The sequence below is a fragment of the Ambystoma mexicanum genome, chromosome 14, assembly GCF_040938575.1.
Source record: "Ambystoma mexicanum isolate Mex_15411 chromosome 14, UKY_AmexF1_1, whole genome shotgun sequence".
Lineage (NCBI taxonomy): Eukaryota > Metazoa > Chordata > Amphibia > Caudata > Ambystomatidae > Ambystoma > Ambystoma mexicanum.
Window position 1 is genome coordinate 162812518 of NC_090940.1, and position 27531 is coordinate 162840048.

Genomic DNA, 27531 nt, shown 5'->3' on the forward strand with positions numbered 1-27531 from the left:
GAAACGACCAAGTTGAATGATATTGATGCTATTGCATACAACACTATTTGGCCTCAAAGTTGATGGATTAGTAAGACACAATGACAAACTATTCTCTTTTGTTTTGTAGCACATTTTTAAGATTAATACAAAAAACACAAATGATCAGGACGACACCGAATATATTATGACCCCAAAAAATTATTTTTAATGAGTCTACCTTATTAAATGGTAGACATCAGTTTAATTCTGCAAATTAGTGCAAGACGTTTACATAGTTTAACAAAGTGTCACAGGAAAAGACAAAAGCAGCAATGCAGTGTAAGCAAAGAAAAATTAAACATGTAAAAAACTGCAAACATTAGTTTTTAAAATCCAGCAGGGTCCTTTACGTTTGTTGGGAACCACAAATCATTCGATCTGCTGCACATTTTTGAGTTCCAGGAGAAGCAGAAATAGTGATTGTAACCATTGACATTTATATTGTCTCCCAGCATGAGGGAGCAATCCATCTGCTCCCTCAACACTGGGCACGAATGGACAGTGACATCTCACGTTTGAAAGTAGTTGCTGGCTCCAATATGCTGCGAGCGCCATGGTCTGCCCCTTTCTCCATCTTTTTCCCCCTTCCCACCCCTGATGCCGGCCACAACAACCTTCCTCCTGTCTGGTCACCACAGACACTGGCAAGGGACTTTCTGCCAAGTCTGTGTCTATGGTGCTCATCTTGCATTAGGCAATCCTTTGCTTTGAATTTGAAGCATTTAAACGCACCCAAGGACGAACTTGATCCTGTAGAGGCTCATAAGTGCACGTGCCCTTTCATCAAAGCAAACGTTTCCCTCCTTTTTTGGGGGTGGGGGAGCAATATTCGGACCCCATGTACCATACTGGGGTGTTAATGGAGTTGACTGCATGTGTGGCCTGCTTTGGCTTGGTCTGGCAGGCCTTTAATGGCCAAGCCCGCTGGCAAACTGGAGTGTTGAGGCCACATTCTAGCCCCTACTCTGCAATGTGCGCATGTCTGTGTTTGGCCTAGAACCCCTATGCAGGGAGCTGCACGCTGCTTCTCTTTAAAGCTCATTCTTTAGGATACTTACAGATGGGACTTCAAAATTAGTCTGTGTACCGAAAAACTTGAAAACAAACCTGCACTTATCAAATCCTTGACAGATGTTGATTTATTGTTCGACTTTATCTGACGTTTACACACTTGTATCAAAAGCATTTGGTGTAGTGGGACATCTTGAAATGGCCTCCGCAGCAGAAGTCCCAAGATGGGCAAGTGTATGCTAGCTTTCCTGGATTCCTGGAGGCTCCTCTTCGTGTGAACCTCGTTTGTACTAGTGCATCCGCCACGAGGCTTCCCTGCCACTTGGTGTTTTTTCTGCTCTGATGTTCTGCTTCCCCAGCTGGTCTAGCTGAAAGCTTTGCCGCCCCCAGATCCACACCTGCAAAAACAGATGTAGCCCCAAGTGACATGGCAGTTCTCGGTTTGAAGTTCCCAACACTAACTGGATCCTCCCTGTTTTTTCATATTTGCAGTCGTCTGTTCTCCAACGCTTCAGCAGATGCCAAGTATCCTGATACCACCGCCTTAACATTTGACGCCAACAACCAATGGCTGACCTGCGTGTACAACGACCACAGCTTGTACGTGTGGGATGTGAAGGACCCCAAGAAAGTGGGAAAGGTGTACTCTGCCCTGTACCACTCTTCTTGTGTCTGGAGCGTGGAGGTAAGCACAGGCTTCTTGACTTGCATGAACAAGTGTGCACTCTGACATTCTTCAGCACAGTACCAATTTAAATACTTCAAGTAGGCAGCAAAATCCACATTGAAATTGCAACTGACATCATTTGGGTCGCTCCTTGTCCTTGCACTCTGATAGATCACCAAGCTCAGTATGGGTAATTTGTTTTTTTTTGTTCTACTTTAAATTCGAACATAATGTGAAGTACTGGTCTGATATCTGTGATCAGAGTATCTTCCGATTCAGCACAGAGAATCTGCCACTCAAAGGGACATTCTCTGCCCTCTCCCCAACATTCTTTCAAGTGAAATAATTTGTGGCCCAGAACAAAAAACATATCCATTTTGCCATTTGCAATTTTGAGTGGCTTTTTGATTCTCTTCATTTGTGTGATATGCTTTTATTCAGAGTGGTGAATGAAAGCCACAGTAAAATGGCTCATGGCTCATGGCTCATGGCTCATGGCTCTTATGCGGTGATGCTGACCCGTGTCATGAATTGTACTGGCAATAGCCCATTTATGTATGCATTAAAATAGTCTGGTGGGAGCATGGTCTGCAACAACCATGATCAGTTCTTGAGCTTTTCAAACCTTTGTATCGACGTATGATTGAAGCTCTCTTGTACATTTCAAGGTATCGTATTTAGAAAATTGACCCTTTCATCACTAAGGGGAAGCCAAGTTGGGTCATGTTTTTTTTTTTTAAAGTAGATTTTATTGGTGTTTTCAACATGTATACAACTCCCCCCCCACCCGCATAACACAAACAAAACAAGTGGACATCTTAATGGCTCCCTCCAAATAATAAGACTGATGGCTTCAAACCAGACCCAACACCCGTAGTCTGTGGGCACATAGCTTCCCGAAAGTCATTATACAGGAATGACAGAACCAATTCCCACTCTGCCTTAAATTTTAGGTGATTTTCCCCTCCATCCCCCGAATCGGGTAGGTCACCCACTTCAGCTTCAGCGCTACAAAGTTCAACATTTTGGCAATCCATTCGTGTTCTGACAGGGCAACTCTACTTTTCCATTTTTGTGCCACCAGTAACAGGGCTGCAATATTATGAATCGTGTATGCTTTTCCCTGTGGTTTCGACGGTGGAATGTCAAGGACATCCCCCAAACCCTGCAATTTTTTTTTCTTTTCCTCTAATTGGTCTAACCCCGTGATAATTTCCAAAACGTTGTTCCGTGCCCCATCTATTAAATTACTAAACTAGAATTGGCACCTCAACTCCTGTGACACCCCACCACTCTACAGGATTATCGATTTCATCTAGACTGGTACTTCACTTTTAAAATTCACACTGTGCAGATATTCTTTTGAAAGAAGTTTAGATGCCTAGACGCTCATGAATCTGATCTTTTAGGCTGGGGAAACTGAATCAGAAACTTAATTCAAGCAACCGTTCTTTATTCATTTCATGTATGGGGTTATAACTGTTATGATGGACTAGTCAATTGGGGTCAGTTCTGCAATTCTGGAGTGGGGAGTTCTGGGAATCGAACAAAGATAAGATCCAATTTACCATGAACGCAGAAGTTATTTGGAAGGAAATGTGGACTAGTTAAGCTGCCTGAGAGAAACAGGAAAGAGCTCTTGTGAAAAAGAAAATGTGCATTCTACATTGTTCATAATTTTGGCAATTGTTTAGTTTGTGTTTTTTGGCATACATTCCCCTTAAAGGCATGGTCTAGTAAAACATTTTATTTAAAAAATAGATAGGCAACATAAAAAAAAACTAGCATTCTCTTTTTTAAAACTTCCTATGTAAAATTTTGAGCTATTCAAGCTCAAAATTCGCAAAAGCAAGCACATGGGCGCATCCATTTTGTGAAATGGATGCCCTCCTGTGCTGGCTTTTGCGGCACTAATGAAGGAAAAGCCAGCCAGCTGTAGTAAACAAAAGCTACCGCTGGGTGGCTTTCCCTTCATTAGTGCTGTACGCGGAGGACGGGGACCGGAGACCAGAGCAGGAAAGCTGCAGCTGAATCTCGGTAAGTGCCATTTATTTAAAAAAAAAATAAGCACTAGCTGTGTTTTTTTTTCTAAGTTTTCCGGGCTGGAGGAGCCCAGAAAACTTAGAAATAAAACCGCAGCTTTAAAAACGTTGTATTTATGTTTGCGGTCGCTTTTGAAGCGGCCGCAAACATAAATACAACGTTATTGTGTTGGAAAACGCTGCGGGTTTTCTTTCCAAGTTTCTCAGGCTGCTCCGGCTCGGAGGAGCCTGAGAAACTCAAAGAAAAACCGCAGCGTTTTCCAACACAACCGCGTTGTTTCTGCCTGAATCTGCTTTCCCATTTGGGGCTCTCGGGCTCCCCGTGGGGAGCCCGAGAGCCCCAAATGGGAAAGCAGATTCAGGCAGAAACAACGCGGCATTGCGGAAAATAACCGCGTTGTTTCTGCCTGAATCTGCTTTCCCATTTGGGGCTCTCTGAAAAGCCTGAGAAACTCGGAAAGAAAAACCGCAGCGTTTTCCAACACAACCGTGTTGTTTCTGCCTGCTGTGGCTATCACTTTGGGTCTCCGGTGCTCCCAGGGGAGCACCGGAGACCCAAAGTGAAAGCCAAGGCAGGCAGAAACAACACGGTTGTGTTTACATGCTGCGTAGTATTTCTGCCTACAGCTGATTTCCCATTTGGGACTCTCGGGCTCCCCACGGGGGGCCCAAGAGCCCCAAATGGGAAATGCTAAATGCTGCGTTGTCTGCCTAAATCTGCTTTCCCATTTGGGGCTCTCGGGCTCCGAGTGGGGAGCCCGAGAGCCCCAAATGGGAAAGCAGATTCAGGCAGAAACAACGCGGTTGTTTTCCGCAATGCCGCGTTGTTTCTGCCTGAATCTGCTTTCCCTTTTGGGGCTCTCGGGCTCACCTTTTTCCTAGCCTCTGTTGCTCCCTTGCCTTAAGTTAACTTTGTGTTTTCCAATCAAGGGACAGAGTTGTTCGGGTGCAGGAGGGAATATCGTTTGTAAAGTCAGTAAATCCATTGGGCCTGTGGATAGCCCTTCTGGGATTTCCAAAGACCAATATAAGGATTTTGATAGTTTACCTAGAAAGGAGGCAGTGATTGGTTCTCAGAGGCCCACCTGACTGAAGGAACAGGGGAAACTAGTGCCAGCCTCCCTCCTGCCTGACATGAAAACATATAGTTGTGTTGCATCTATGCAGCCTTTGTTTGTTTCACCTTATTCTGATCCAGTAAGCGGTATCGAAATGCATAGCTATGATGAAGCAAGACCCCGCCCACCCCTCTTCTTTCTTACAATCTTTCATCTTCCAGTTTCACTTTCGTCAGGTTCAGGAAAGGAGCAGCATAGCTGCTTTGGAGCCTGAGCTCTTGTTTCCCCTTCCCGTGCCCCAGTCCTAACCCCCATATGCTGCCCAAATAAAATGACCGGTCCAGAAAGGCTGCCGTTTTAGCCTGCTGCACACATTCCTGAGTCGTCTTCACCCTTGCTGGTGCCTTGGCTCCATAAGAGCCTCACACATTGACAACAAGTAATATGCGTGACTTGCTGCAACCCACAAACGCTCTTGTTCTATAAAAACGACCTGCCATTCCCTGCCATTTGCCAAGATTCACTGGTGGAGAAAGGGGAAGATTTTTACCAGCACATTTTTGTGGTAGTCTTCTATTTTCTTTCTATGAACGCCTCCATATGCCTAGCTAGGACCAGCTCATGTTATGAATTTAGCCATGAATCTTTAGCATGGACTTGAATACTTTTTGCAGTAATTGCTTTCAAAATAACTTTGTATGATGTTCGATATGTGTGAATGGCAAATTGGGTAACTAACTTTTCTGTTCTAGTTTAGATTCGCATGCAAGGTAGACCACTGCACCTTGGTACTCTAGCTCCGTAATTTCACTGTTTATTTTTGCAAGTCCTCAGGTTAGTTTAGGTACGATTCCCTTTGACCTTATGAACTCGGGTTTTAGTGCCGTTGCGTTTCCTGCTTACTTGCAATATCGGATTTGCGCTTGATGGTAATACATGCTGTTTTAATGCTCTATTCCTCCTTGGAGTAACATATGTTACTTTTGAGTTTGCTGAATAGACTATAGATCATGGGGTGAAGATCAAAGCGCTGGGAATGCATGTTGGTACAAGTAGCTGCAACTCTTGTGGCAAAGTTCCAGTGGAACCTGTGCAGCATTAACAGGAGCCAGTCTTTGTTCCCCATCCTTATCACTTGACTGAGGATCAATGGGTAGCAAAGCATAGTATGCAGGTATTTGAGTCTGGGAAGCAAAGCCTCATGGTATGCAGTAATAAAATCGGCGCAAAAATGTCACCTTTACAAAAAATCGCGGCAAAAATGCTGTGGATTGACCTTGTAAAGGTGTACCCCATTATACCATTTAAGGGGAGCGAGGGTTGCAGGGGTGTCCCCCACTCCCTTTAAATCGTATAATGGGTCTGGGGGTTGCAGGGCTGTTCCCAGCATCCTTTGCATGTATTGCAGTGGCAAAACCACAGCCTTTTTGCCGCAATTTTAACACATGGGACCAGCCTTATCTGCAGGCGTTTGAGTCTGGGAGGCAAAGCCTCATCTGCAGGTGTTTGTGTCTGGCAAATGCCAGAAACTGTGGAGCTTCATGCAAACCGATTGGGGCCTAGGAGCAGTGTCTTCGTGGGAGAGCAACTCCACTCTTGGCCATGACCCAAGCTAGAACTGCGAGCAGCAGTTTGTTGCCGAGACATACAGCTGTCTAGGGTAGTCCAGGAGGGGAACTGGGGAAAGAGATTTACTATGGACAAGGCTCATATTTGCAGAGTCTACGTGCAGGGGTGGACTGGGCCCACAATGTGTCCCTGAACATCAGGGCTAAAGTCGAGTGTACACGCGGGTGGATGGAGTGCTCCCAGTGTCGTCGTCGTCCCCCCCCCCTCTAAAATGAGAAACATTGAATGTCCTCTTTGATTTTTTTTTAATTCAAGCCGACCGAGCCGCAGTCGACAGGTTTGCAGGCTAGACACTTCACCACTGTTCTATATAACCTGATGAAAAATAACAAGCAACTAAAGGTGAAATGCTACATTTCGGTACTGCAAGTTCCAGGGAAAACAATATTGGTTCTTGAAGTTTAAAACATGCGCACCTTTTTAACGTTTTCAAAAACACTATTAGAAGAAAATATCATCTTTGTTTTGTGTGTTGATTTCATGAAAGGCAAATGCCATTCGCCCTTTTTAATTTGGGTGGTTATGCAAAGCAAATTTCATGAAATGTGCATAGGTCACCTTGATATGCTAATTTCTGGCAATGTGACATCCCATTGCGTTTGTTGAGTCCCCCACTTAAATCTTTGGGACTTGATCCCTGCTGAAAATGTTTTTCAAGGTGGCATCTGATTATTGTGCGAGAAAGCTAACCCCACACTGGAGAGTTTGGGGTTCTCTGTACAAGGTGGTTTTTTTTAAATGGTTACTTTTAATGCACATTTGTCCAAATCATGTGGGGGATGAAAAAGGAGCAGAACACAAGAGTACCCACACTAGTCCTCAAACCCCAGGGAGGGGGGCGCAGCTGCATCCCAGGGGATGAGGGGACGAGAGCCCAGCACAATTCCTTATTTTTTTCTTTTTTCTTTAATTGGAGGAAATGGGCAGGGGCGGCTCACATGGTTGAACTGGACCATAACCTTTTCTTGGACGCCAAAGAAAAAGTGGCCTGCAGGTGCAAATGGCTATTCATTCCTTTAGTCAGACTGTTTAACAAAAACACCCGCTGGGGTACTATTCAAACTGTAAGCAAATTGTGATATTTAAAGAATATTTATTCCGCAATAATGGTCAAAACTACTAGCTGCATAGTGAAGTAACATCAAACTAGCACACATTGTCCAAAAAGTGGCCCATTTTGACCGGCCTACACCAGCATTTTCATTTTTGGTATGTGCATCACCCTATTGCCCTATGGGCCAGTCCAAGCCTGATGATGCATCCATAATGGGCGAGGGGGCGTCACCCTGTGGCCCCCTCACCCATTATGGAGGAACAGTGTTTCCCTTTGACATTTCAGTTCCCCAGCCGCACATACTCACTGAGCCAGGCAACGCTGGGGACGTTTTGCCAGACCTGCATAGCTCATTGGAATTGCTGGATGGGGCACTACATGTCTGTGCAAGGGGGAGCTCCTGTGCCTCCTCGCACATACAGACAGAGCAACCTGGAGCAGGGCGTTTCCGCACCCACGTGCAGGTCCCTGCAGAAGGTACTTTTTAGATTTTTTTTTATTTAAATGTGTTTGGCTGCGTGTATGCTTGTGTTAGGAGTGTGTGTAGGTGCCTTTCCCCGGCTTACTACGTGCGAGAAAAAATAAAATAGCAAACATAACCCCTTGTCGGGGAAAGAGATACGGAGACCCGGCTGCAAGAGTTCAAAGGATGGTTTATTTCTCCAGCTGGGAAATAACCCAAAAAACTCTAAAAATCTCATTACATCAGACTCATATTTATATTAGTTAAAATAACTCTAACAAAAAATGCTAAATGGACCAGATTGGCCAGGCGGTGTGGTGCTGTAGATGTGGGTGGCATCTCTTCCTCCTGGTTGGCTGAGTAGCTGACGAACGTCAAACATCTTGTGCTCCATGCAGGTCAGGGTCCGGTCACTGTGGTCATTACCTAAGCTAATATGTTACACACTAAATAACAAATTATTTAAAACATTTTATGCTACTTGTCACATTTCTACATAAGTCACACACAATGATTGTCAGTACAATTGGGTCATTCGTGGCTTTAATTGAAGGCCTTGACCTTTATTGTGTATGTAGAAGAATCTGGCTGTGTTTCGCATCTTTTCATAGGTTTCAAACTCATTAGTACAGGTAAAAACATAAATAGTGGTAAAAATGCTTAAGGTTAGTAGTGGGTGTTTTGGGTGGGTTTCGCAGCACAGTTGAGGGTCTGGCACTTGGAAAGAAATACCTTATAGGGGGTGCAGGGTCAGGATGGCAATAAATTGTTCTCATGGGGGTGGGTGGCTTGCACGTTTGAGGACAAATCAATCAGAAAGTGCTTAGCTAATCCTGGTTCACATGCCGGTTCTCAGACGAACAGTGATCTCAGAGGAAGAAAACTGTAGCATATGGATTGTTGCAACTTTGTCCAGCTTCAGCGTGAGAATGGAAGCGCAGAGCTTTCCTTCGCAGGGGGGAGTGCAAGGGTGGGGGCCAGCCAGCTGCCTGCGTGCCTTGTGTGTGTGTCTGTCCTTGGCTGCTGCAGTGGAAGGGGAGATGAGCATTGCTGTACTATCGCAGTGAGGCCTGTTTACCCAAGATGAAGTCGAAAGGGGGCACAAAAGATGGATGCCCCGTTTCTTGCTCAGTAGTCCCATCTATGTAGCAGTCAACCGTGGTTAACTTTACATAAGGGCAAGGGGCAATCCCACTACCGGAGGCACGTGGTCCAAGCCTTGTACTGAGGAGCGTACGACGCGAGGGGGCCTGAGGACCCCTCGCTCCCATACATTCCCCCCTTTCGTTACATCTAAAGTAACAAACTACTTTCTCGTTCTTTCCGTTCTCCCTTTGGTAGCGCTCAGCTTCAGCCACAGCCTCATCCCAAGCAGGTGTACCCTTTATTGGCATCCATGCTTTGCACACACTTCTTAAGCTGTTACCTCTTCTTGCGTATTCTTCTGGGGTGACCATTAAGTATATCCCACCATCCCCATCTAAATCTATCCAAACCTCGTTATACCACAGCAACTTTTTCGTTTCTCTAATGGTAGTGTAATGTAGATTATCGACCACGTCCCCATACTGTCTATAGATGGCAGTCATCCTATACTGTGGTGTGGTGTATTCTCCGGTTTGTACTTGGGCATCTATCATGGTAGCCACCGTTGTCTGTCAGCCCACGGTTACCATCATCATTGCTGAATTAGGCATATTATTTCCACAGCATCTTAATCCCAGTTGGCACACACAGAATATTAGGAGAAGAAAGACTACGATGGGAATGAGTATCTTTGCTGCAATGTTCACCCATGATGGTATCCAGCTGAACAGATCATCGAACCACGTGTTGTCTACTCCACCTTCTGCTCTCATTCTTTCTCCTAAATTATGCACTGCTGTTATCACATGTGACAGTGTCCCGTTATCAGCATCGGAAGTTGGTACGAACGTGCAACACGCCCCCCCAATTTTTTTGCAAACACCACCGTCCATCGCCGTGCTAAGATCTAAGACATATCTGTTTTGCATCCTCATCAGGCGCAATGCTCGGAGCTCTATTTTTATGATGTTGAACCCTTCTTCAGTGTCGTTGGCCAGCTGGATGAGCTCCCAGCATGTGATCTGCAGCCATTTCGCGTTTGCCCTTGCTTGAACGCCTGGTGCTAAGAACGATGCAAAGAATGTTTCTGCAGATGAGAAAAGCTTATACTGTTGTGGGATTTCAGCAAGGAGTTCTGACGATTTGGACGAAATATAATTGGATCTTTTGCTGCGTGACAACTTGGTTTTCAAGGTTTCTTCTGACAATAGTTTGTATGCTGGTGGCTCCGTGATTGTCTCATCAGCGCTGTCGATGGTTCAGCCGATTGGCCTGCTGATGATGTGTCAGCCGAAGGCCTTGCTGTAAACTGGACGTGGCTCTCTGGTATCACCATTCGTGCTGAGTGAAGTGTGGCTAGGGCACAAGTGCCCCTCCAAGATGCTGGGAGATGCAGGTAAGCTCGTTTGCCACAGATCCAGTATATGTCCATTAATGCAGCAGTGCCTTTTTTCATAACTGGCATTATTAAAGTCTTATTGCACTGACGCACAGTTCCCATATTCACCTTCCCTTCTCCATGGAAGCAAAGTTCGTGTGGTATTTCCTTTTGAATCTTTATGGGTCTCTCCAGGGGTGTGACCCATGTCAGCTTGGTGATATGCTGTGACCAGATGGGGATGCACGTTTCTTTTGCCCACTCGTATGTTTCATCTGGCAGCCCTCAAAGCCCCTCAGCTTCGCATTCAATCGTTTCATCATGCCACTTGTCATCTGCATATCTTGTCCCTTTTATAATGAAAAATGGCTCTCAGAGGCAGATTACTCCTTGTCTGCTGATGCAAGTTTGTTCGTTTTCCAATTTTTCCATAGTGACTGTGTTTGCGCTTGAAATGTCTTTTTTTATTCTACACAGCATCCGATGAATCAAACATTGGGCCTCAGACAAGGGTACTTCTTGTGGGATTAACATTTTTGGGGTTCCAGTTGCGTGAGGAATAAGTGAGCACACGTAACAACTTTCGTTGCTTGCTTTGCTGCGGTGTTCATATCTGAATACCTTTTGTTTGATTGGTCAGGGTGTCGGGGGCCCTCTATTTCATCTAACCCCAGGTTATGATAAATATCATATCTGTTTTTCCCCACCCCCCTTTTTCTCCTCCTTCTGTTTGTTAATTGGGTACCAACTCGTGAATATTGCAGCGGGAATATTCTAGACCATGCTTCATCTATATTGTTCATGGCAACATGTGTGTATTCAGTAGTGGTTTCTGGTGCAGTGTGTGTACGCATGCTTGTATTTCTGGAATTAGTTAACCAATAGTAATCATCATTTACATTCCATCCAAGCTCTATTTCCTTGGCTCCAGTATTATTCAACAATGGAATAGCAGTTTTGTTTATGTGCAATTGTACAAGGGGCAACGTTATATTTTTACTATTCAATTCAATGTTATAAGTGTCCTTCAAAATAGCCGTTGCTTCAGTCCATATTAGTTTAGACCCTGGTTTTGTCATATCAGTTCCACTCCCCCTTTGTTCATTTCATTTGCCACATAGAAAACATTATACCAAATAAGATAAAACATCATTATTGCAAATAGTATGGCAGCATATTTTATAACACATTCCAAATTATTTAATCTACTGGCCCTAGTGGCATCCCTATTTCTATCTAACATTTCAGCTTGCTCAGCCATTTCGTCGCAATGGCTCATGTTGAACCTATGTGGGCGAGACAAATTCGTTAAGTCATATGAAAACAAACATAATTGCAATTGTTCATTCTTTTTCATTTCTTTACTCAGTTAGGCATTTAACAATTCCTTTTCATTTCATCATGGAATAAATGAGGAAATAAAATAGAAAAAACACTATTTATATGAGAAGAAAAGAAAGACAAAATATGTAAAACCTTTGCTTTTCCCCTATACTTTCCCTGTATAAGTTGCAATTTTCATCATGTCAACCTGTGCCAATGATGGCATCCACACAGTCGGTTTCATTTTGGGAAGGTGTAACTGTGTGCCCTTCTCACGTCTGAGAGGTGCACCCAGGACTTTAACCCCGTAACTTTAACTGCAGTTGGGGTGCTGTACACCACTGTGTATGGACCATGAAATCTTGGTGAATTCCACCTTCTTACAAAATTTCGAACAAGAATCTGCTCCCCTGGCATTAAAGGCCCCTCCGGGCTGTCTGCTGTCGGCATGGAGGTGTCTGTTGTTACATCTTCAGTAAATGGTGAAACAATTTGTTTTGCTATGCTGCGTACTGCGCGCGTTAGCTGTGTTAGGTATTCCTTAAACTCTTCTCCCAGCACTGTGGCGGCCCTGTGCGCAACAGACGCCCCCCTAACAGGGGAGAGCGGTGTGTGCATTCTCCTTCCGTCACGATTTCGTGCGGGCTTAAATGATGATCCTTGCATGGTTGGTTTCTGAGTTGGAACAGTGCTAGGGGCAGACAATATACCCAATTCTTTTTCAACGTGCTGCATAATTTTGATAAATTGCTTTTGAGCAGCCCGTTGATCCTCTCCACAACTCCATTGGCCATTGGATGATGAATCGAACATAATTTGTGTTTCACCCCCAGAAGGGAGGTTACTTCTTTGAAGAGGTCATTCACAAAGTGCGTGCCGTTGTCTGAACGGATCACGTCACAGATCCCCACCGCGAGAATACTTCTCACACAAGGAACTTGGCAGCACATTTTGCATCAGGATGGGGACAGGGGCCCGCTTCCACCCACCGTGAAAAAGGGCATACCACCACAATCAAGTATCTTGCTCCGTTACATCTTTCTCCCATATCGGCGTAATCGATATGTAGTTCTCTAAATGGACCTGTAGGGCGTGGCAAAGTGCCACACAGGGTTCGTGATGTCATTCCTGAATTGTAAGTTAAGTTTGGCATGTAGTACATTCAATCACAAATTTAGACAAATATTCGTGTAGATTAGGAACAAACCAATCCTCTTGAATATCTGAGGCAATGTGGTGTTTTGAAACGTGAGTTTGGAAATGCAGTTGTTGGCATGCTACTTCTAATAATTCTACGGGCATCACTACCTTGCCTGTCGTTTCCTGTCTCCAAATGACATCTGTGGCTGATTGCTTACACCCTCGTTTGCCCCACAACTCCTGCTCTTCCGGTGGGGCCCTTCTCTGGAGTTCTATCAACTGTGCTATGGGCGTGTTATTGTATGCTTCTGATGGTTGTTCTGCTGTGGTTGTTTTTACAATGTACTCTGATGTTAGTGTCTTATTGAAGTACGAGGCTTCCTTCGCTGCCGCGTTCCCCAATGAGACGGCGTCTGTGTTATGGGTATGGGCTTGGCATTTAACCACCGCTACTACCGATGGTTCTGCTAAAGCTTCTATTAGTTCATTTAGCAACGTGGCATGTTGTACAGGGGACCCGTCTGCTCTTCTGAACCCTCTCCTTCGCCAACGTGATAGCCCTGAGTGAACTGTGGTGGTGACATAAGCGGAGTCTGAATATATGGTCACAGCACAATCTTTGGCTGTGTGTAACGCGCTGATTAGTGCAGTCAGTTCGGCTGCTTGTGCAGAGTAGTGTGAGGGGAGGCGTTTTTGAACAATCACTTCGTATGTGTCTTCTTCCATGCGCACTACCGCCATCCCCACATGTTTCTCTCCTGTCTGAGTTTATGGATGCTGACCCGTCTATGAAATAAATTTCCCTTCTGTAAGGGCGTTTTCGCTTGCTTTGGGAATGTAATCGCCCTCGCCCTCATATGTGCTACAATCGTGTTCCTGTAAATCCTCAGTTGTGCATGGCTCTGTAATGAAGGTGGTTGGGTTCACTGTCTTGCATCTGACCACATGTACATTTGGACTTGATATTATTATTTCATAAGCAGAGGCTCTGTGTTATGAGGGTAGATTTTGAGCTTTCCAAGATAGCAAATAACGAGTGTTCCGCATATAGCGTCACTGAACATCCCATTACGATTGTGGCACTTTTCTCAATGGCGAAGGCCGCTGCAGCGAGGGCCTGTTCGCAAGCGAAATGTCCCTGCATTACTGGGTCTAATATTCCACTGTAGTATGCTAATGGTTTGTGGCCTAGCGATGTGTTTTGTGTCATTACTGCTGTCATTAATGTTCCATTGCTGTGTGAAAACAAGAAAAATTGCCTTTCACAATCTGGATTTGCAAGGACTGGGGCGTCTGAAATAAGGTCTTTTAATCGAGAGAATTGAGCAATTGTCTCCTGTGACCATTTTATTGGGGCCCTGTTCTTTTGTGCTTCTTTCAGTGCTTGTAGCATTGGCCGTGTGTATGCTGCGTAATCGAGGATCCACGCTCGGCAATAGTTACATATGCCAAGAAATTTCTGCATGTCCTTCACTGTTTTTGGTATGATAATGTGTCGAATGGCTGCTGCTCTGTCTGTTAGTATTCTTTTTCCATCTTTAGATATTTGCTGGCCAAGATACACAACGTCAGCAAGGCAGTATTGTAACTTTCCTTTGTCCACCTTGTATCCTTTGGCAGCTAATACGTTAAGCAGTGTTATCGAGTCTTCTCTACACTCTTCTGTTTTGCTGCAGACGAGTAAATCGTCTACGTACTGTATAATGGTGCTCCCTACATCTATGTTGCCAATGTCTTCTCGTAGTACTCTGTTAAAAATGCTCGGGCTTTCGCAACTCCCCTGTGGGAGTCTGCGATGTTCATATCTGCTGTTTCCTAATGTAAAAGCTGTAAGGTACTGCGACTCTGGTGCAAGTGGCACAGAGAAAAAGCCATTTTTCAGATCAATGACAGTGAAGCAAGTTGCCTCTTTTGGTATACTGCACAATATTGATGACGGGTTGGGCACTAAAGGGAACTCTTTTTGGATGACATTGAGTGGGCGGAGGTCCTGGACCATTCTCCACGCCCCTCCTTTTGCTTTCTTAATCGGAAAAATCGCTGTGTTGCATGGGGAAGTTGATGGCACTAAGATACCTTGGCTTAGGAGTGCATTCACTGTTTCTCTAATACCTTCCTCTGCTGCTTTGGATATTGGGTATTGTTTCACTCTGGGTGGGAGGGCACCTGGTTTCAGTTTTATTTTTATGGGAGTTACCTCGTGCAACAACCCTACATCGTGTGGTCCTGTAGTCCAAATTTCAGGTGCTACCCTGGCCATGTCTTCTTCAAATATTGTCAGTGGGGCCTTTATGTTAGCCACTCTCTGTATTGAATCAAAATGTCACATGGTATGCTTATTTCCATTATTATTTCTCCATCCCCTTCGTAATCAGTAAACAATTCTTCATCAGTTATATCTTTTAGCATTATGTTTGGCTCTATACATAGCACACTTCTCCACTCGCGTCCTTGCATGTCCAGGCCTATGACCACAATGCGTTTGTTGGAAACTTGAACTGCCTCAATGTCTAGAGACATAATTGTGCCTGGTACTACATCTGTTGGTGTGATTGGGCGGAAAATAAAGTCGGATGGTATTCTCCACTCTTTGTGTTATTTCAGGCACTACTCGGGCTAATACCTGTATTCCATAGACTAACATGTCCATATCAATGGGAATCCCTCTTACTGCAACTTCCTTTGTAAACGTGATTATTATCAAGCGTGCCTGTACGGGGCATACCCCTGGCGTCGAGCACACTATTCCCCTTTCAGTAAAGGCTATGGTCATGTTTAACTTACTAAGTAGGTCTCGTCCCATCAAATTGATTGGCGCGTCTTCGTAATACAATAAGGGTGCACGCACTGTTTTTCCCCCCACTGTTACATCAAGATCTTTTGTATAAGGAACTTTTAAAATGGCCCCAGAGAACCCCTGCGTCTCCAAATTTCTTCCCGAGAGCTGAAACCGCCCTTCTGTGAGGCATGATTATTCTGCTCCAGAGTCTACCATAAAGATGAACTGCTTGTTTCCTATCTCTGCCGCCACTAGTGGTTTCTCATTTGCACTTTGTGTGGTGGATAGGACTGGACACGCAAGTGCTCCCTGTGGGCTGTCCTAGTCTTGGTATCTTTGCTGACCTGGCATTGAAAAAACGTTATCACCCACGACCGTTACGCTGCGAAATGGTGCAGGGGCACAGTTTGCGGCCGCTGCAAAAGGGTTATTTATGTTCCCTACTGGGTTTTGTCTCGCCATGGGCTGTAGTGCGTTTTGCTGTTGTGGCTGCTGCTGTTGTGGGACTGGCTGTCTGTTGCATTTGAGGGTCATAGCAGTATTGATCCTGTTGTCCCCCCCCCTCCCCATTGGAGCTCCACAAGAGCTACCTTGGTGTGGGCAGCCCCACCCCTGTTCATTGTTCATGGGCTGTTGTTGCTGTTGAAAATTCCTTGATGGTTGCATTCTACAATCTTGTGAATGTCCCCATCTTCCACAATTCCAACACGACCCATGTTGTCCTCCCCTTGTTCCTTGCCCACCATACCCTCTGTTTCCCATTCCTCTGTAACCTCCCCTTTGCCCGCGGTACCCACCTCTTCCTTGGGCCGGCCTGTTCTGCCACTGCGATCCTTGGCATGGCTGTTCCTCTCCGTTCCACTGTCCTTGGTCCTCTCCAACCCACTGCGCTGCTATCCCAACGTGCCTTCCTCCCGCATTTTCCTCTCCTTCGTTTCCTCTATCTGCTGTTGCACTGGCAGTAATGGCGGCAACCTTCACTAATTTCGTCTGTACCAATTTTGCTTTGTTAGCCAGCCTCTTTTGGGTGACCTCCTTTTCCTTCTCTTTGATCCTCCTCCAGTGGTGTACAATTATGCTCTGAATTTCAGGCCACCCTTTGGCTTCGATCCCAGCTATTTTGTCCAAGGCCTTCTGCACCTCTTTCGGCAACCCCTTTCTAATGATAAAATAGAATAAAGCTGTTGATTGATTCCATGCCGTACCAGTTTCGCTTCTCCATAAATCTTGCACTCGCAAAATGAATTGCACAGGAACCTCGTTCTCCTCCATCGTTCACTGCATGTAAATCTGCAACGTCTGGAAATGCACGCCGCAATGCATCCCACACTTGTGCTCGAACATTGTTAAATGGTGATCCATCGTGTCGGTCACAGCTCATCGTTACTCCCGGGAACCCTGCCCTTTCCCAGATTGGGTCTGCTTGGTCCCCGATTGCTGAAACTAATAGACTTGTTACATCACCTATAGCTAACGGCACACCTGCCGTGTTCTTCTCAAATACATGTATCCACTTACCTGCCCCTCCCGTCAGCGGGGGGAGGAGTTTTAACAAGTTGGTTTTGTCCATTTGAGCCCACGGAATGTAGTTTGGCCTCTCTGCTCCTTTATGTATCAGTGGCATTTGTAGTTTTTGTTTCTTTCCCGGTCTGCTTGTCTTCCCTTTTTTCGTTTTACTTACCAATATGTTTCCTATCCTCCCTGTTCGTTGTCTTAATCTACCTGGCCATAATGGTGGCGATAGTGTGTCTGGGTAACGGCAGTTTGGCAGTGGGGAACCCTCCGCGGCAGCTGCCTCTTCGTATTCATCTAAATCGTCCCATATTTCTTCTATTTCTGACTCTAGCTCGTTATTATCCTCCCAGTTTTCCTTGGGTTCATGTCCTTGTCTTTCACCCTGGTCTCCACTTTGTTGACTCTCTGGTGTATCTGGGCATATAATTCTCACTGGCTTGTTATTCAATTGGAACAGGAACTGTCCTGACTGCCACTCTTGTTCTTGTCTTTGCTGTGATAACGTCCCTTGTGATGCTATAGATTGTCCTGATACCGAGGCTGCTGGGTTTGCATTGCTTGCTGCCCCTATCGGGGGTGTGAGATCTGCCAGTGACAACGGAGGTACCTCAACTCCCCCTGGCAGCATTTGTCCTTTGTCACATAAAGCTCTTAACTGTTATTTCCATTTGTGCGTGTGCTAGCTGACAGTTCAAATCACCTGTTAAAAGTGCTATGTCCACAGTAGGCGCACTCGTGGGGCCATACAGGCCTCCTTTGTCATATGGTGGAGGTTCGGGGGCTGGTGCCCCGCCTTGTGCAGTGGCGGTGGGTGGTATATACAGGGGTTCACTAAACCCTACCGCTGGCCTAGTCATTAAGGGATAGATTTTTGTTACTTCGTTTTCGGTTGTAGTTGTTGAGCATTCCCCTTTTGGTGTCCCACCTACTTCTTCAGGGTTTTTCTGCTTTTCTGTCGTTCGGCTTATACCTACCTCTGCCGTGGGGGCATCTTCCACAAACATTCGCCATAAATCGAACACTTCTCTCCGGTTCTGTAACTGTTTCCCTTTGTATCGTGCTAGCAAATGTGTTGATACTAGGTCCAACACTCTTTTGTCAAATGATCCTCCTTCTGGCCAAATTGGTGTAACCCCGTCTCCTTTTATCTCAGTGATCCACTGATCGTGATACTTCTGTATCCTGTCGCTATAAAGTGGAAGGTGCTGGCAAATATGTGCCAGTGGTGTTGGGAAAAGATTCTTGTGTATTCTAGTACCTTTTTGAATCTCTTCCCACCTCTAACTAGGTATGTCAGTTACAATATGTGGAAATAATACTTTTTTTATTTTTTTTATCCATGCTCACAATTACCATATGTCACATTAGCCTCCTGAGGTGTTACCTGATCACCCTTCACAGTTTATCTCTTCTGCTTTACCTTATATCAATCACAAATTACTTTTATTAAAATACTTTAGCGTTTTCAACAAGACATGTACATAAAAGCAGACCAACAAATATGTAATCATGCAACATACACATGCACTGCCTGTGCGCGTGTGTTCTTTCCCTATTCCCGTTACTGTCCCTGTTTTTTCTTCTTCCCTATACTACCTACTATTTCGCATTCACTCCCCACCTCTTTCACCTTTATTATGTCTCAAGATTTCGGAAAAAGAATATTCTAAAAACTACTCCGAGCCTACACGAGACCCCTACTATTTTTCTCTTTATCTTATTCTGCACTTGCACGGGACAAATGCTATTCGTCGCCGCCTTCTACCCCCTACGGGCTAGGATACCACTTCTCCTCTTCTCACTTCTTACAACACCTAATGGCCATATAAAGGATAGATCAGAAAAGCCTCACCGTCACTCACGCAGACCCTATTCTTGGCTACCTTCCCTTTGTTGCTAATTCCCTTCTTCCCGTATTTCCCCTTACCTTCCTTTGGGGTCTTTGCAACCGGGACTCCACGTGTTCAGTCAGGTACTCCGAGGGACGCCGCTCACGGCCGGACCTCGCTCAGGTCCGTCCCCCAACCAAGCTGTGGCCTGCCTTGGCGAGCAGCTTTTTCGATCGGGTATTCGTCAACCGGGAACCCTTGACCCTTTCTTCTTGGTGTGCACAGTCTGGTCAACCATGGAGGCGATGGTTCTGCTGGGGGGTGCCCTGGATCTCGCTGCCAGGCGGCGCAGGCCTCAAGGCACCTCTCTAAATCACGTCGCGGGGGTCACCAAAAATGTAGGTGCCTTTGCCTGGCTTACTACGTGTGAGAGAAAAAATAAAATAGCAAACATAACCCCTTGTCGGGGAAAGAGGCACTGAGACCCGGCTGCAAGAGTTCAAAGGATGGTTTATTTCTCCAGCTAGGAAATAACCCAAAAAACTCTAAAAATCTCATTACATCAGACTCATATTTATATTAAAATAACTCTAACAAAAAATGCTAAATGGACCCGATTGGCCAGGCGGTGTGGTGCTGTAGATGTGGGTGGCATCTCTTCCTCCTGGTTGGCTGAGTAGCTGACGGACGTCAAACATCTTGTGCTCCATGCAGGTCAGGGTACCGGTCACTGTGGTCACTACCTAAGCACTTACACACTAAATAACAAATTATTTAAAACATTGTATGCTACTTGTCACATTTCTACATAAGTCGCACACAATGATTGTCAGTACAATTGGGTCATTTGTGGCTTTAATTGAAGGCCTTGACCTTTATTGTGTATGTAGAAGAATCGGGCTGTGTTTCACATCTTTTCTTAGGTTTCAAACTCATTAGTACAAGTAAAAACATATATAGTATTAAAAATGCTTAAGGTTAGTAGTGGGTGTGTTGGGTGGGTTTCGCAGCACAGGCGAGGGTCTGGCACTTGAAAGAAATACCTTACAGGGGGTGCAGGGTCAGGATGGCAAATTGTTCTAATGGGGGTGGGTGGCTTGCACGTTTATGAGGACGAATCGAGCAGAAAGTGCTTAGCTCATCCTGGTGCACATGCCGGTTCTCAGACGAACAGTGATCTCAGAGGAAGAAAACTGTAGCATATGGATTGTTGCAACTTTGTCCAGCTTCAGCGTGAGAATGGAAGCGCAGAGCTTTCCTTCGCAGGGGGGAGTGCAAGGGTGGGGGCCAGCCAGCTGCCTGCGCGCCTTGTGTGTCTGTCCTTGGCTGCTGCGGTGGAAGGGGAGCTGAACATTGCTGTAGTATCGCAGTGAGGCCTGTTTACCCAAGATGAAGTCGAAAGGGGGCACAAAAGATGGATGCCCCGTTTCTTGCTCAGTAGTCCCATCTATGTAGCAGTCAACCATAAGGGCAAGGGGCAATCCCACTACCGGAGGCACATGGTCCAAGCCTTCTTCTGAGGAGCGTACGACGAGAGGGGGCCAGAGGACCCCTCGCTCCCATACATGTGTATGGTGATAGGTGATCGTATGAGTAATAGTGATTGCTGTGTGAATGTTTGCTTTGGTCTGTGTTGAGCTGATTTTGTCGAGTGCGGGGTAGAGGTGGGGGAAGGTGGGTTAAGGAGGGCTGTACAACAAAGGCATTTAAAAAAATGCCTTTGTTCCACAATTCCCCCTACCCACCTGCCAAAATTGGCTCTCCTTCTGAGGTGCTGTGGAGCCCAGGGGACATGGATGGTATTCATTTTTACTGGATATCTACCATAGATGTCTAGTCAAAAATACCATGCTTTCCAAATTCTCGGGGAGGGGGGGGGGGGTCCAGCAACTGTGATGGGAGCAGGTGGGGGAATCTCAGGGACTATACTGGGAGTAGGGTGCGGTGATGGCGTGCAATAGCTCATAGCCATTTGTACATACTGTCCATTTGGCATTTTTGTGGGGGCTGGCCTGCCCACATTTTGCTCAGGGGTGCCCAGGCCAAAACAGTTTGAAGACCACTGCTTTAGAGCCACACCCTGGAATGGATACTAAAGCCCAAGCAACCAAGTGTGCAACTTCGCATTCCCACTAACTGAGTAAAATGGGGCCGGCCGTGTGGAGAAATCATTCAAAATTGTGCACAGGGAATGGAAGCCCAGGTTCCCACAAACCTTGGTGAAAAACAATGAAACCAATCTAGAGGAAAAGGACCCGTCCCTAAACCCTTGCATGCTTGTGTTACTTATTGGATCCTTTTCATGTTACTTGATTAAATGCCGCAAAATGCACTTAAACCCATAATGAGGCAGAAATTAAATTCTGCATCCGTAGACTAGGATCTGGCTTGTTGTGTCGCCACAACAAGTGTTCTTTTCTGAACCATTAGTTGTCCCTAATCACCAAATCATGGTTCTACACTTAGTAATAAATGATAGTTATTCAGATCAGCAAGCAAGTTTTCTAAACTCGATCTACGTGGCATTCTTGTTTTCTTTTTATAATGGGCAATATCTTTAGTCGATGATATTCAGCTCCTCGTTGCCATAGATGCTGAAATTGTCTAGTCCACTGTAATTATCTGGTGCCTTAGTGTTCATATGCCAACCCCTTTTTTAAAATAAGTTCTGCTCCGTAGCTCATACAGCTATCCTGTGCTACCAAGATTTTATTTATTTTTTATTTATTTTTTATTTTTTTAGGACCACTACATACCTGGTTTCACCCCGATTAGGGATCATCAGTGCAGTATATTCCTGACAGCCTTGTGGTTGGAGCATTGGGCCCCGTTTGCAAAACACCAAGAAAGTTACTGTGGGTTTAAAAAGACTTCTGGTGAAAGGGGTTCGAAGTCTTTTTAAACTCACCATAACGTTCTTGGTGTTTTTTGTGTGTGTATATATGTATATATCGATCTATATCTGGACTTTTTGGCGAAGGAGATGTTAAAACAAAAAATGTAGTTTCAGCCTAGTCCCCACTCATTTTCCCATAGACAAAAAAGCCCAATTTCGTGCTCTAGCATACAGTGAACACTGCTGAATGCAACTGGAACAGGTATGAAACAACTTGAACACGAAGCGTTGCCTTGATTTATGGCAGTAGGGGTCTGGGGTTATTGCGTCCAGTAGGTTTTTAAATATTGGACGGTGAAGGGGGTGCCCCCTTCTCCCAACGTTTTAGGTCTATCTCCCATGGTGCATTGCAGCAGAAAGGTTTTTCAGAAATGAAAATGCAGCCTTTGTTTTTGTCCTATGTGAGATTTCCAAATATTCTGGGTAATCGTAGAGGTAATCCGTAAAAAAACAAAGTTGAAAAAAGGCCATTTGGATGAGGAAAACGGATGAAATGACAATAGGCTGCAGGTGGGGAGGGGTAAGAGGACACCATGTGAAATTGGGGAGTTTTGGGGGGGGTAGGAGGCTGCAGACCAAGTTCATAGCTCTAACGTTTTTGCATATTCAAGGTTATTTTTTTCATAGTCTGGGCTATGTGTAGGTCATTGCTGATCTAACTGTAGTAATGGAAAAACGTACAAAAAAAGTTAAAAGTGATTAATACAAAAAGTGGAATTGTACAGTGAAGTGTGGAGTAACCTATTGGGGCAATATGACCCCGGCTAGTAGGCCTGAACAGCATGTACAGTGGCCAAATAGTGGGTCAAAAGAAGCATATTGGGGGCATTTGTACAGTGGAAACTGCCTTCCGCCGTGGCTAGTGGGCTGGGGTAGTGTTTTAAAATGTACAGTGGACATGTCTGAAGGCTAATGGTATTACAATGGTATAGGTAAGGTGCAGATAATTTGCGCCGACTGAACGCAGCAAAATCCTTGAAATTCAGCAGATGTGGGAACTCCTATGTTGCAAAGCCTATGAGCGCATACATATTATAAGGGAAGGAATGCACAATAACCTAAACAATCGCATTATGGGGGACAATGAGGGTAGTGTGCCAAGTTGAGCTGGTCACAACTTCCCACATCCTCTGAATTTCAAGGGTTTTGTTGCATTAAATCTGCACAATTTAAGAGGTGGTACCGTGTCTGAAGTAGTACTTTCTATTTGTTATTCTTTGTCTGGATAGTTTTATTTAATAATTGCGATTATTTTTCCTGCAGCAGCTGACGATGGCACCACAGACCTCCTAAATTTGTCCCCTCTTCAGTCCTCTAGTTTATAATTGCAGGGAAAACAGCCCTGAGAGGAAAGTGGAAGAGGATAAAATAAAATCGGGCTCTGCTGCTGCCCTCTGAAGCCTGTCTCTGGATTGACGACTCACTTGGACCTACAGACCAAACATACAGATAATACATTACCACATGCAAGAAAATATACGTGCAATGTTAGCAAGGATTCCATTTAATCTCATACCGGATAGCCTTTGCTTTCTGCTTAAAGGCTTTTGGTAAAACTCCTTCACTGAGCTTCTCTTCACTAAACGCGGACTTATCAGGAGACCCATACATGTTCTGCAATTCACTTGGGTTCTTGGATTTTCTTGGGAGTGATCCTTTCTGAAGAACTCCTAAGCAACCCTGTATTGCTCCCTCAAAGAAATCTTGAATTGTTTGTTTTTGCTTTCTTTTTTTTTTTTTTTTTTTTTTTTTTTTTTTTTTTACTCGAACTTGAATTTCAAACTAAACGTATTGGGAATCGTGTTGCCTGAAGATTCTATAATTATGGTCCCAAGTGTAAATTCTGTATTTTACAATGCTGATGGAGTTGCCTCAGAAGTATTGTTTTTAAAATACTGTCTTTTGTGAGCGTACATTGCGCACACAAACCCAGTCAGCTGCTGGCCCAGAGTTGCCTCACGGACCGTGCTAGCGCCGTGAAATCGGAAGAAAACCCCAGTCCCTCAAATGTCATTTTCACCGACGCAACAACGAATTTTGCAACTCCGGCGTAGTACCAGGGTCCAAACATACGACGCTCCAAAAAAGCCTGCTGCACTCAAACAGCAGATGAAAACGTGAGTTATTAGTAATCAGTACGTGCACTTCCCTGCAGTATGTTAGATCATTTAATAAATTATGCTGTCGCACACCCGCTAACTTTAAACACACAGTTCACTTCAATGAAAACCCGCCGGGCGAGTAAAGCTTCAGGCAAACTTTCTCAAAAAATATGTAAAACTAGAGACATGAAGTCTCTTAAAATAAACAGTTTAGTTTTATCTTTTAAAACATTAACTTCACTTGGCTTTGGTTGTAGCTGTAGGCTGTGCTTTATCTAGGACTCGGTCTCCAGTTGCTGCTTAAATCTGTGCCTCTTCTCTAGACTGTTTATCTTCCTTTGAATCTTGGCTAGGGTTTTTTTCTTGTCCTTGCTTGGCCTTTCAAATGAGTTTTTCTCTTGAGCTTGAACTGTGAGCATCTAAACGGAGTATCTGAATGAAAGACAGTTTAGAACCCCTCTCAAGGTTCCAAACTACTTCACAGAAGTTGGAGAGCCAATGAGCTCTTAAGAATGTCTCCTACAGTGTGCTAGTTAAGGAATACTGGAATTCGATTTGGTATAATTACACATTTTTACAATCTAACATACCTAGTGCTTTTCACACTGGCCCTGAGCTGCCAACGAGCTTTCCTGGCTTGTACACTAAAGGGGAACCTGACAGTGGACACCACCCCCCAACCCCCCAGTAATGCCATGTCCCAGGTCCTGGTTTATCTGGTCTAGTGCGATTTTAAACCGCCTATTCAATCTAGGAGCATGAACATCCTCGGCCACCACCCATGATCGCTCCTCGAGGCCTTAACCATTCCAATCAACCAAATACTGCAACCTTTCTGTCAAAACCCTAGAATCCAGGATGGATTGTACTTTGTATTAATTCTCAGCAAGTTCAGACAACACTGGGCCTGTAAACCCACGCAACCTAGTTCCCTTCCTCTATGGCTTAATGAGACTTGAAGGAAATGTGGGGTGTACCCTCAAACCTTGCCGTAGCTTCAACCTGACTGAAACAGTCGAATTTCAAATGGGCCAATTTGACGCGCCCTAAACTAGTTTTTAGTAGAAAGCCAAACTAAATCTCCCAGGTATTCCGGTGCCAATCTACGCTTCCGGTCAGCAAACTTCTTATAATTGACCTTCTTTTCTGAAAGCTTGTATGGCTTTTTCTAAACTTTGTCCCATAGTTTGAATTCTGCTCTCTACATCGGGTATCTTCACCCCCTCTAGAGTCACACCCCTTAAAAATCACGGCTGAAAACCCTGATTAACAAAAAAGGGTGACATTGAAGTGGAATCAATCACTGTTATTGTAACAACTCTGCAAGCCAAAGTAAATCCACCCAACCTTCATCTGACCCTAGATGACCACGCAAATACTTCTCCAAGTCTTGATTCACCCTCAGTCTGACCAATACCCTCGGGATGATAACTGGTGGTAAAATTAATCTCTATCTTCAGTTCCTTGCAGAAGGCATGCCAAAATTTGGATACAAATTGAGACCCTCGATATGAGACCACTTGACAATCCGTGAAGTTTCACAATGTTCTGCAAGAAAGCCTGTGCCAAGAAGGAGGCAGTGGCAGTACCCTTAATAGGAACGAAATGCCCTGCCTTGGTTAACAAATCTACCACTACGAGGATGGTTGTGCATACTTTGTAATGAGGGAGATCCACTATATAGTCCGTTGACACTGCGTGCCAGGGACATGGAACTATAGGCAGTGGTACTAACAAACCGCCAGGTTTCTGATTTTCGGACCTAGCTCGAGCAGATACTTCACAAGTTCGTACACAGTTCAGGGCATCCTCACCCATACTCTTCCACTAGAATTCACTCCTCAGCCGTTCCAATGTTTTCCTAAAGCCAGGATGTCCTGCCAAACGCGAGTCATGACAACATTTTAGGGCCTCTTCTTGAAGGTCTTAGGTTGGCAATTATAACTTAGAATCTATGTACAGCAAACCTGCAGAATTCGTCTAACAGGGTCTTCTTTTTCCAATCTTGAAGTTGCTCAGCAGTCATCTGAAGCCTGATCAATTCACCAAAGTCTTTTGTTTTGAACACTTCTCCGACTACAAAGTTCTTCTCAGATAGCGGAGATGTGGGGGGGGTTGAGGTTGTTCTTGGAACTTCCAGGGTAACGGAGACCAAGCATCACCATTCTGGCGTCCAGGCTTGAACGTGATCACAAATCCTATTCTGCTAAGAAGAGACAAACAAAGCTGTCTGGGTGTCAAAGTCTTAGCAGAGCTTAGGAACATTAAATTCCGGTGATCAGTCCACAATCACTCTATGCCTGGTGCAAGAAGAATGTCTCCACTCTTGAAAGGCTACCTTTATGGTGGCTAATGGTTCTCTGTCTGAAATGGTGTAATTCTGTTCAGCTAGACATTTTAAAATACATCTTGACCAGATGTAATTGCCCCATATCTCGATGCCGTTGAGATGGAACAGCTCCCATGGCCACATCCGAAGCATCTGCTTCCACAAGAACTGGCTGCTCAACGTCCGGATAAAGTAAAAGGTGGTCCTCCTGAGATGAACTTCTGAAGATGACAAAAGGCTTCTTCTGCCTTGCTGTTCTGCTAAAACTTAATTCCCTTCTTTAACAGACGGGTGATCAGTGCCACTACCTGAGAGAAGTCTTGAATGAACAGACGATAAAAATTGGCAAAAACCACTAAAACATTGTATGTCCTTCACATTGGTTGGTGTCAGCCATTCCTTGACTGCCTTTGACTTGCTTGAGTCCATTTTCGAGATAGTCTGGTGAAACTACCAATCCTGAAAATTCTACTCGAAGTGTGAAATTGGCGCTTTTCTAAATCGGCAAATACATTTTTTTATCGCAATTTCGTTAACAAAAACCTGACATGGTTTTCATGTTGTCTGATCCTTGGAAAAAACTAAATATCTATATAGACGATCACAAAGACGTCCAGATGCTCCGGAAAAACTTCATTGATAAAGAACTGAAATGTTGCGGGAGCATTGCAGAGACCGAAGGGCATGACTTGGTATTCAAATCCCCGCTAGCCAGGCACACTTCTAGATTCTCCTTGCCATCTTGCTGACCCCAATCTCTTGTCTCCAAACACTGGCCCTTACAAAAATCCGACTTAAATGTTCTCCTATCCCAGTCTATCGATGGATTATGCTAGGTTAACCAGGCATTACCCAAAATTATTTGCAACTGTGGGGCGTCCATAAACTCTAATACAATCTCTTCCCTGTGCCTGCCTGTAATCTTCCTTCCCAACAGACTAGTAGTGGAGTACCGTCCAATGCTATCACCTGCTCTGGAACTTCTTTTTCTGCTACTGGAACTCATAATTTACTAGCCAAATTCTTATCCATAAAATTTCCTGTAATGCATGAAATCATTACACAGGGACCTCTGCACCGTGGCTCACCCTCCCAAAGTAATGATACATTCAATGTTATATGTGGCACTGATGTTTGGATTGTGTTTGGCCACCAGCTGTCTCTGTCCGGAAACCACTGGATACCGCCTTGTATCGCATGGGCTCCTGC

At 44.8% G+C, this 27531-nt stretch overlaps 1 protein-coding gene across 4 annotated transcripts in view; it reads left to right on the forward strand.

Annotated features, from left to right (window-relative positions):
- MAPKBP1 (mitogen-activated protein kinase binding protein 1) overlaps positions 1 to 27531 on the forward strand; it is a 787404-nt gene that overhangs the window by 460686 nt on the left and 299187 nt on the right. For all 4 annotated transcript variants that reach the window (XM_069638801.1, XM_069638804.1, XM_069638802.1 and 1 more), the window contains one exon: positions 1525 to 1717. In XM_069638801.1, the coding sequence (XP_069494902.1) occupies positions 1525 to 1717 (193 nt within the window). The remainder of the gene's footprint in view (positions 1 to 1524; positions 1718 to 27531) is intronic.